Genomic DNA, 11,337 nt, shown 5'->3' on the forward strand with positions numbered 1-11,337 from the left:
GAATAATATCTAATCATCCATAAGGTTCTAGTGGCCATGTCTTAACCCTTTCTTAGTCCATTACACTAGATTTCCTTTCTCGTGTTTCCCATGACCACACTCGTGCAATTTTCCATCAAATTTTCACACTTGAAACCCAACTTCTTCCATGATGGCATATACAAGCGACCCACTTTCTCTTTTTCTCAGTTAGAAACAAAGTTTGCTTCTTTTAATCAGAATAGCTTTAAACTGAGAGCATGCAGGGAGAGATGGTCCTTCTTGGGAGGTACAGTGTTTAAAAATGGGGTTTTGTTGGAAGAGAAGGGTTGCAAGAGGGGAAACAGAGGGGTTTTGGTGAAGAATAATGAGGGGTTTGGCTTCAACGGTGGTGGTGGTGGTGGAAGAGATGGTGCCACTGCTAGGCTTTTAGGAAATATTGCTTTAGCTATTGGATTAACTTATCTCTCCATGACTGGACAACTTGGTTGGATTTTGGATGCTATTGTTTCCATTTGGGTACTATTCTTTTCCTTGCTTTGCTTTAATTGGGGTCATATTTAGCTTAATCAGCATATAGTTTTCTTTATACATGGGAAGTGCACATTAATGGTTCTGTATATGCTATATTCTTTTATAGTTCTATTCCATCTTGTTTTTGAATTATCCATCTTTCTGTGCCGAGTGATTTACATATTTTGTCTCTTACTATCATCATGCCATGTATGGGGATTTTACTATACATGAAATTCACTTAGTACACCATCTTAGATGAAGAAAACAAGAAGATAGAATGAAGACACATTAATAGTGGAACCAAATATGACTATGAGAGTACTTAATCAATTAATTATATAACTTATTATGTCAGAGTCAATCAAATTGGTTTTCTAAGTAGAACCTTTTTACACTACGCGTAGCTTCTTTACACTCCTTCTGAGTTTGTAAAAAGCTCTAAAGATTATTTTAGTAATTACTCTTCTCGGTTCTTATAACTTTTGACGCCAAAATGTTTAAATAGGTTTCCACTTGTGAGTGCAAACTTTGTGCTCCATTACAAGTCCATGCTACCTCGTCCAGGGACGTGGGGATAAACTCTTGTTGCCTGCTTTTACATCATGTCTTTTTTCTTATTTCTTTTTGTTCATTGTAAATTACTTTTTCAAGGAATTGTCCTTTTGTCCCTTGGTGGTGGTCCTTAATGTCTTCTAGTAAACTTATTCCTCCAAAATTAGTGAATGTAAGTTGATCATCTTACTGATTTTACTTTTCTTTTTATTCTTTTTCATTGCAGATCTTTGCAGTGTTAATACCAATAGTGGGCCTTGGTGCTTTCCTTTGGTGGGCAGGACGAGATATAATGCAAGGCACGGTGAGGGTTCTTTAAAACTTAACTCTGAAACTTTTTGTTCTTCTAACTTGTACTTGCTAAATTAAGAGATATATTGCTTACCGTTGCTTTATTTTATTGCTTTTACTTCCATGTTTAAGCATGAAATCAATTTTCATCAATTGAGGAATTTGTACAGAAATTTATTTTTGAGAAAATTTAAGGAGAAAAGTGAAATATTGCAGTTATTTTTTATGAAAATAGCCATTTTATTATGTTAATATAAATTTCTCAATTTTATGCTCTCCATTTATTTTTAGGTGACTTGTAGTAACTGTACTGACTGGGTGTTTGTGTGTTGTATATGCAGTGTCCAAATTGTGGTAATGATTTTCAGGTTTTCAAGTAAGATATGTTTGATACATCTTGTTAAGCTACTTATAGGTGATTTATTTTGAATTAATTGAACGATTCACCTTTTCTATAAATGTCTGCATATCTATTTCAGGTCCTCTCTAAATGATGATTTGCAGCTGTGCCCTTTTTGTGGTCAACCTTTTTCTGGTAAGAGTGGATTATTCTGCTTCTCTGTCTTTAAGATTCTTCCTGTCATGTTCTGTCAGTATTACACTGAATTATTTCTAGCTTTGATTAGAAAATTAAGTGGCGCAAGTTTTACTACAGATTTTTAGCCAATGCTATTAATGAACATTCTACAAATGTTGACTTTTAAAGCATGTTTGGAACTTCCTTTGTTTCTGAGCAACACCTGACTGAACATACTGTTACTTGCTAAACCTGTTACTATTCTCAGTTCCTGTCTAAGCAAAGGTTGAGACTTGATAGGATGCCATGTGTGATAATGAGTATGTTTTATTGATACCATTTGCTATAATTATACATTATATGATTCATTTAATTGATCTATTTGCCACATCTCACTCTCTTTAGATGTTCTAGATAGTTTTACTTTCTCCATTCCTTTGTTAGTTATTTATGTGTCTTCTTATATATCTTGGTCTGTAAACAATTAACCCTTTAACTGATTGATTGTGTATTAGTTCTGATCGTTGCTTCTTGTCTATTATTCTGGTCTGACATCTGAAGTACAATTTAGCTGCTTGGATTTCTTCTACTGAAGGGAAATCATACTTTTTCTTTTGTTTTAAACGATGTGAAAGCATTTCTTGTGGTAAATTATTTTGCTAGTGTAAATTTTTTCATTTAGCTCAGTATTTTGGTCAAAAGCATATCTACAAGTTGCAGGAAACATACCACCCTAAAATAAGATGAATGACTAATTGATATTATGTTTCTAACTATCAACTAATATGTCATTTTAGTTATTTATCTTTTATTGTTCTGATGGATTTAATTTCCTAAGAAATAAAGATGGTCCTTTCCATGAGATAACCCCTTTTGATTCATAAAAATGCTCACCACCAATATATATGATGCTTTAGTGTTCCATGTGGTATTCTGAAAGTAGTAAATTAGAGTGCTTTATATCATTCACTTTCTTATTATTCAGCACTATGTCACTAAGAAAATCACAATGTGCTTGCTGTTGAAGAAGTTTATTATGATATCAGTTGTTGGCAATGAGTTTGTGAAGGACTCAGTGAAGTTTTCAAACCAATCTACAACATTTGGACAAGCATTCAATAATTTCTCCCGTTCTAGAAATGGTAATCTTCACAAGGCTAGTTGCCTTTGACCCTTAAAAACACATTTTGTTTAAATGCAACTTCCTCCCCTACCTCCCCCCTCCCTTTATTGCCCTTAATCTTCATTGATGATGTCACATGCTGTTGTGGCAGAAAAAGATTCTGGCAAAGCAATTGATGTTGAAGCAGAAATTAAAGATGCAGATTGAGTCTTCACAGCTATAACACATTGGTACGTGTGATGTAACTATGAAATTGAGTTGAATTCAGTTAGTTAAACCTACCAATCTTGATCTTTATGTCTTTTCCCCACCTTTCTGGCATGTGTATGGTTTAACCAACTCTTCTAGTAAATTGCAATTTACCAGGTAATGTTTAACATTCACATGAAGATAGAAAACAACTCTTAGATGTTTCCTGTGCACTATATCCACTTTTACAAAAGAACATTTGGAATTTATACCATTGGATCACACGATGCTATCAGTCTCAGTCTTGAAACAATGCCTTAGTCTTAGTAAATGAAACTAAAGTTTCAGGATACTTGATACATAATCTGAAAAATTGATAATCTCATATGAAATTAATATGCTGGGTGTTTTGGTTCTGATAATTGTTCTCTTTGGCCACTAAATAAGTACCACTCTGAATTTCGGATTAGATTTTCAGGATGATTATGCTGAAGACGAATCTTATTCCGTTAAAGAATAGGCGACTACTATGACTTGCATTTTCCGTTGTACTGAAGATCCAATGGATGAAGGACTTTCAAGACTCAAGAGAGAAGAGTGTGATGGTGAGTAAGACACATTCTAGAGAGGAGAGGAGTGTGGTGAGCTGAGCAACATTGCAATTGTAATATAAGTTTTGACAGTGATGTTTCTCAGGTCACACCTCTATTATTTTGGTAACGCTTCAATTTTTTTCCTGTTAAGAAGTTTAGGTAGAATAAAGGATGCTTCATTTCAACGCATCGCTAACAACTTTTTTCTATTATCTATAACCCATTTTCTGGACTTGGAAATAAAATGATACATAATCTCAATATTTACTTCAATTTACTTAATAGTTTGAATAATAAAAATGGACTGAAAATAAGGAAACGATAAATAGTTATCCGGGATAGAAAATGACAGAGAACTTCAATGATGCAATCACTGTAAATTGATTTAGTTAGTAATTCATGATACATAATTTTTTATTTGTTTTACAATTGAAGTGATTCCATCATTTATGCTGATTTAAAAAAATTATTAAATGAATCATATAATTACTTTGTCCCTATTGTTTGTGACAAGACGTGGTAGTATATGTAAACACATTTTGCTTAACAATCCTGATAACGGTGATGTTTTGATTTTTTTAACACCTGAGTTTCGAGTATATATCATATTAGTTCTGTACCACTTTTAGTAACCATAGTGGCATTTCAATATTGTTTAACTTTTTGCATAAAATAGTCTTTATAAGCAAAATACAAAATAAAATATGCTAATTCACACACCATTAGCACAAACGTGTGACAAAAAGAAGTGTCAAGAAAAAGAAATCAAATTATGTCGACGCCAAAAACCGTATTGATTCTTTCTGATAGAACATTAATGTACGTAAATAACAAAACTTGATAATTAAGAAATATATGCACATACGAGTATATACCCTTGTTCTGGAAGTGGTCACATTAACAATCTAGGTGCAATGCCTTTAAAACATGAACAAAAGGAGGTCTATTTTCAATAATCACAAACTTGTATGTCAATGAATTTCATGTCAAGATACTTAAGCTTTTACTTTTTGATTCTATCTATAATAATACGAGGATTGAAAAGTTAACAACTCGTCCTATGATACAGTGGTATTTCTTCTCGCCAGAGGTGTCAGAATGTTAGATACATTACTAACGAACACCACTCCAACACTTTTCATTATGTGTTTACACAATTATTTTTTAATGACTTGAACACAAACAAACCAACACCTTCATATGGATGATCATTTTAATATTACTAAAAATATTTACATATTTTTAAACATCTAGAAATGTCAGCATAAAATGTAATGTAAAAGTGTTAAGAAAATAATTTCTCTCAATATGTTTTTGCGGGACTTACTATCACAAGACATGAATATATATCAAATCTTGATAATCATTCTTATATTTTATTATGTTATATACTATGTACTCCTAGTCATTTGTATCCGTGGTTCATAACTCAATTCAGGAGCCAAAAATGGGTGCTGGGCTATTTCTTAATTAGGAAATAGAATCATATCACAACTCAAGTCGGGGAGAAACAAGTTAAAAATTTGAATTTGGAGGGCACATAAATCAGCTGGCATGCTTGTATCACACAAAGTGCTTGAATTTATTATCAATTTACCAGACAAAAATTCATGTGCTATAAATACAACATCAACAACTAAGCATTATTGAACTAAGTGAGGCCAGCTACACGTGATACGCATGAGCATGAAAATTCATATCAGAAGCTACTAAAACTGGTCTCGCTCCAAAGATAGACATCACAATCAAGAGGGCTAAAGTCAAGTAGGGCAACTTCTTAGCAGATGTTTAACAACTTCAAGCCTTGTTTGATGCTCCAACTTTCTGCAGTGCAGCAAGACACGGCAAACTAGAATATGTAAGAAAGTGTTCCTATTTTAAGTTGCAAAAATGTCATCTACAATCAACAAAACAAGTAATTACAATGCACAAATAATATTCAAAAATAAAATTTGCGAATGACACATGAATAGCATATGCATGGAGTCTTTTCAAGCCCCTCACATTTTATATATTAGTAGAACCTAACGAATACAAGGACATCTTGATTAGCGGTGAATGAACAGAATGAAAAAATCAAATTCAGTTTAAAAAATTGTAGATTTGGATGTAGAAAGCAAAAAGCTACCTTGGCTCCTGCTATTGCTTACTATAGTAAACATATAAAATCTGACAAGAATGAGCTATATTAAGTAAAATCATGAGAAGAAGGCAGTGCAAATCCCCTGCTAATCCAGAGTGTAAGAAGCAGCCCTATAACTCATACCAAATATCCTATAAAGATGAAGTTAGGTACCTCTTCATTCTTGTCCTTGCCTCTAGTAAAGAACTTGTAACCGCTATAGCCTAGTATACCCCATCCAGTCAAAGAAACAATCACAAACTGCAACAACAGAAGACACAGTAAAATTTTTGAAGTCACAAGTTGATCAAAATATTCATAAGTGGCATTGTTCATCCATCTTCCTTGCCAGTAGTTCAATGGAATATCAGCTTTTTGACATAACTTGAAATACTAGAATGTGCTTGTGAGTGTATCGCCATGTCTGCATGAAGATTTATATCAGGAGTGTGTATGTGTGCTGTTGTCAGGAGGTACTGAGGTAATTACCCATGAATTTCAATGTCAACATTAACTCGTAAAGAGAGACTGGTTTCAGTCACAAGTCTTTCTCATAAAACAGTTCAGTATTAGTAAGAAGATACAATTGCACCAGAATATTATAGTCAGCACCAGAATGACTCAGCAGTCAGCATCAAAATGAGGTAAATATGGAAAACTAGCATATGATAGGGCTTCTAAAATCCTAAAGCGACTCACATGTTCTTCTTTCCACTTAGCTGGACTCAATGGGTCCTCCCAGAAGTTCACCTTTGGCGGCCCATGATGATCTGCAACACGTCAAATATAAGTGATTCTTAAGTAAAGGAGAAAAATATTTCACTTCATCAGTCACTCCACTCGTACCAATGGTTTATTTCAATCTTAACCATTTTTTATTGGCACATCAAGTTTCATGGCCTAGAAAGCACATGCACAATATGCAAATTACCAAGCAGTGAACTTCACATTATCATAAGGCCGTTCTATTCAGCTATCATTGCATCATACATTAATAGTTAGACAGCACAACAAATTGTCAAGTAAAATGTTCTTTTCATAAACTACATTGAGGATCACACTCAAACACATAGCATCATACCATAAATTAAGCAAGCAACTACACAACCTTGATATATGTGATCCTTATGAAGGAGTTTAAAGAAAGAAAAATGTGAGCAACACATCTTTTATTAATGGCTAAAATGTATTGAGAAACACAAAAATTATGCAAATCTCACTCTTAAATGAATCTCACTCATACTTTTGTAATTTCTAATAAATTTTAACCAATAATTGAGAGCATAGTATGTTTAAAAAAGCGTGTTCCTAACACTCCTCTAAAAGACAAATATATCTAACCATACACATAATTAAGGACAGACAAATATATCACGAACATTTTCACAGTACATAGTGTAATAATATCATAACATTGACAATAACAACAACTAAACCTTATCCCACAAGGTGAAATCAGTTACATGAATCACAAGATTGTGAAATTTGGTCAAAAATTAAATTATGAAAAATATTATTTATCAATAGATTTTTTTAATAATATCCTCTAAAGTTTTGTTTTTTATTTTAGTCTCTTTATTTCTTTTTATCAATGTAAAAGTTATGACATTTACTCTCCTCGTTGGTACCTTTAGTGACCTTATTTACACGTAATCAAACCACATTAACTATTTTCTATCATCTTTTCCACTATCACCAAAACAAGAATATGAAATTATGCATGCTATTTTAGAATCACCTTGTTGACAAATATTATTGGTGTCTCTCTGTCGAACTAAAAACGTTGGCGCCTAACTTTCTTTGCATATAACCAAACCAACTTTACTATTTTATGTCATCTTTTCCACTATCACCCGAACAACAACATGAAATTGTGCACGCTATTTTAGAATCAACTTGTTGAGAAATATCATTGGAAACAACAAAACCACAAAAGCATATCCTAAAATGGCATTAAATTTGGACACAAAAAGGTTCATGCTTCAAAATTGCAACCCTCCATTGAAGTCCATTTTACTTGGCCGAGTAAATTAAATTAAAAGATTTGAACTTTTCAGCAATTAATTGTTAATATGGGAAACCCTTTGCGGCAATGAACACATGCAAGCATAAGCTAAGCAGAGAGGGAAAATACCGGCGCCCCCAGCCATGCCCCGCCGATGAAGGAAGGAAGCCGTTGTTGGTGAGGGGAACCGAGCCATATTGGTGGCTCGACGAGCCGCGACCACCATGCTTGGGAGCTGAGCCGATTAATGATTCTAAGATACACAGCAAAAGAAGGCACGAGAAGATGCCAGAGGAAATGAAAACGTTTTAACAGTGCAGATTGTTATATACGAGGAGCTTCGGTTCCGTAAGCAAAGAATATTTTTACATTTTTTAATTTATATTTTACAAAATTTATCATATAAATTATATTAATAAAAATTTATATAAATTTAAAATTATTTATGGCTTAATTGAACGTTATATATCATATTAAAATATATAAAATAAAAATAATTCAATATGTTATTATATTTAATTTTAATAAAAACTATATGACTAAATAGAATAATTTATATATTCTTATTTTATTTAAATAAAATTAATCTCTTTATTATTTTAAAAACCAACAAGTATCGGTGGTATTTTACGGTTTAATTAAAAATGATGAAATTTTAAATAAAAAAAATGTATTTCAAAAATATGATTTCATAAATAAGATTATTGGATATCCTCTCGTTTATATTATTTGAAGAACATTTTAATCTTAGAATAAAATTTATCATTAAATAATTTTTATGGTATAATTTTATTTTAAAAATAACTGTTGAATTAAAATTATTTTTTATATATCTGTAAATTTGTACATTATTTTAAAATTATTTAATATTTCATTCAAATATATTAAATTAACATAATATACACTTTTTAAATATATAAAAATAATAATTTGATTACATTCTTACAATTAATTAACTTTAACAAAATTAAACTTTTTATAACAGTACTGTCTAAATTTCACGGTTTATTGTAATAGTTGAATTTCTTTTTTGTTGGTTCACACATTTTTATTTGAAATATTTTAAGTACTTTAATTATTATAACATTATTTTGTATAGGGATTTGACTTGTAAATTCTAAAATGAAATATTTTGAATATCATAAATGGTAATCTTAACGTACATGACGAGAATATGAGTCTTAACTCTTAATATCCAAATACCAACATTCAATTTTCTAATATTCAAGTATTATTTTGACGAAGCAGGGTTGACTTGACTAGTTTGTTTTTTATTCTCCGATTATTTAGACCCTTAGACGTGAGTCCAAAAACGTTTAACAGTGTCTTTTTTTGGATCGTATTCGGCCTTTTTATTTCTATTTAAAACGTTTAGCTGTTCTTTGTCCAAAATGTAAGTCGTGAATATATTTTTGTTAAGGCCCAACTTTTTTGTAAGCTAGGCCCAAATCTAGTTTGATTTGTCTAGTATGCAACATTTCCTTAAAAGATTAAAAAAAAAAAAGTTATGCATCAAATTAACAATAAGGATGACTTGTGTTTACCAAACAATGCTTGATTGCAATAGAATTTTAGAAATAAAGTATAATTCAAGATGAATTTTATGTGTCAAGTCAAGTATTTAAATATCAAAATGGTCATTTTATAGAGGACTTTACTTAATTACCAACAAAAAATTTAGTCATGAATTCACCCAATGGTTTCTTACCCTGACTGAAATTATGTTTCATAATTAATAAAAATGCAACAAATAAGTAATACAGAATTGATTTATTTAAATTGATAAAGAAAAATATATAAAATAAAAATAAAAACTGATTTTATTACATTAATTATAATATCAATTTTATTTTAATTATTTTATATATTTTTGCTTTGTCAATGTATACAAATTAATTGTATACCATATTTTTTATATTTTTATTAATTATTAAATAAAATTTGAAATAATAATTTAAATTTTAACAGTTAAAAAAGTATGAAGTTCAAATTAAGAAAACTTAAATTTGATTATAAATTAAAGTACGATATTAAAAATATGATGAAACCTAAAATGAAACATCATAATAAATTATATAACCAAAAACAGGGTATTTAATGTTAAAAAAATATATGAAAATCTACTCACCAACGAACTTATTATAAACCGTTACCAATCATTTAAAATTTGAAAATTGAAGAGAGATCATAATTTTAAATATAAACTTGTAAAAACAAATAAATTAATAAACATTCAAGTTACTTTATATTTAAATAATAATAATTCTGCTGCATGTTGTATGTGCTGCTTTTTACATAGTTAAGTTTAGTAGATTACCCAAAGTTAAAGAAATTAATGTATCACTTTTTATTATTCATGCTAAAGTTAAATCCAACCTGCCTTCTTGGGGTAGCTTGCTTCGATACAATATTTTCATCTTAAATATTTTTTTAAAAAATTATAAATATAAAAAAATGCTAAATACATTTTACGTTTACTTTTTTGCCTAATAATTTTTATTGAAAGAATAATTCGAGAGAGGATATAATATATCTCTTTTATCTAATTAATTCCTATCTCTTCATGTTTGACAAGGAATTGAGACATTGTAAGTCACGTAAGCTTACAAGTTACAACAAAGCTTGAAGCGTTGACCTATCAAAAGCATCAATATATTAACATGTCTTATGCTATCCTAATACCATTCATAACCTAAAATTTTGGGGCACAAAACGTGCACCTCAAACACATCATAGGAAAAAAAAAATCCCAAACATTGTATGAATTGTCACACTATATCAGATAATTGTTCTTTTCATTCTCAAGATATCAACTTTACCTAATGCATAAGCGTTTCCCCTATCAATAATTCATATATACTCAGTTAGTTATTAAATTTCTAAACATATTTTATGAGTATACATTTTTAAATGAGAGCATTTTTAGAGATTTTTTAAAATGAAAATATTTTCAAAAATTAGTTATATTACTTATCACGTCAAGTCTTTGTTTTAATTCATTATCTTTAAAATTTTTAATTTTTATAATTTATTTTTAAATTTAAATTTTATGTTATTAAATTTTAAAATAATTATAAAATATATTTTTAATTATTTATTTTAAAATATTATTTTAATTTAATTCACAAATATTAACACAATTCCAGCCACCAATTTTGCAGTTGAAGGCATCAGAAATCACCTTCATGAGATGTACACTGCTAGAAGAAAAAGTAATTATATGAATCATTTTGAAATTCTGCATTAAATCAGCGGAACCCCATGTTCTTACTTTGAGTTTAGTTAGCATTAGATTATACTACAAGTTTGCAAATGCTACCTTCATAATAATGAAGCAACCCTATGGAACATACATCTATAAATAGCCGGGGAAGATATTGGTGCTACATCAATTGGCTCCATCTCTGTGAATGATTCCTATATTTCACTAACAGATATCATTATTCAAGA

At 30.3% G+C, this 11,337-nt stretch overlaps 2 protein-coding genes across 4 annotated transcripts; one reads left to right on the plus strand and one right to left on the minus strand.

Annotated features, from left to right (window-relative positions):
- On the plus strand, nt 1-4,019 carry LOC113854947. Of its 3 annotated transcripts, none has more exons than XM_027486300.1 (7): nt 1-498; nt 1,274-1,351; nt 1,680-1,714; nt 1,818-1,873; nt 2,902-2,997; nt 3,136-3,208; nt 3,646-4,019. In XM_027486300.1, the coding sequence occupies exons 1-6, from the start codon at nt 91-93 to the stop codon at nt 3,183-3,185; spliced, it is 723 nt and encodes a 240-aa protein (XP_027342101.1). In that variant the 5' UTR covers nt 1-90; the 3' UTR covers nt 3,186-3,208; nt 3,646-4,019. The 3 variants fall into 3 exon arrangements, with proteins under 3 accessions (XP_027342101.1, XP_027342099.1, XP_027342100.1); XM_027486298.1 differs by having other exon boundaries at nt 19-498; nt 3,130-3,208; nt 3,646-4,016; XM_027486299.1 differs by having other exon boundaries at nt 19-498; nt 3,130-3,208; nt 3,638-3,952.
- A 1,249-nt stretch (nt 4,020-5,268) lies between these two features.
- Nucleotides 5,269-8,191, minus strand: LOC113856388. The gene is made up of 4 exons (XM_027488185.1): nt 8,017-8,191; nt 6,582-6,652; nt 6,057-6,143; nt 5,269-5,584 (listed from the first exon to the last, which is right to left on the minus strand). Exons 1-4 carry the CDS (start codon nt 8,111-8,113, stop codon nt 5,558-5,560), a joined length of 282 nt encoding a protein of 93 aa, XP_027343986.1. The 5' UTR covers nt 8,114-8,191; the 3' UTR covers nt 5,269-5,557.
- Nucleotides 8,192-11,337: the final 3,146 nt, after the last annotated feature.

The sequence above is a fragment of the Abrus precatorius genome, unplaced genomic scaffold (genome assembly GCF_003935025.1).
Source record: "Abrus precatorius isolate BTA unplaced genomic scaffold, Abrus_2018 Scaffold11, whole genome shotgun sequence".
Lineage (NCBI taxonomy): Eukaryota > Viridiplantae > Streptophyta > Magnoliopsida > Fabales > Fabaceae > Abrus > Abrus precatorius.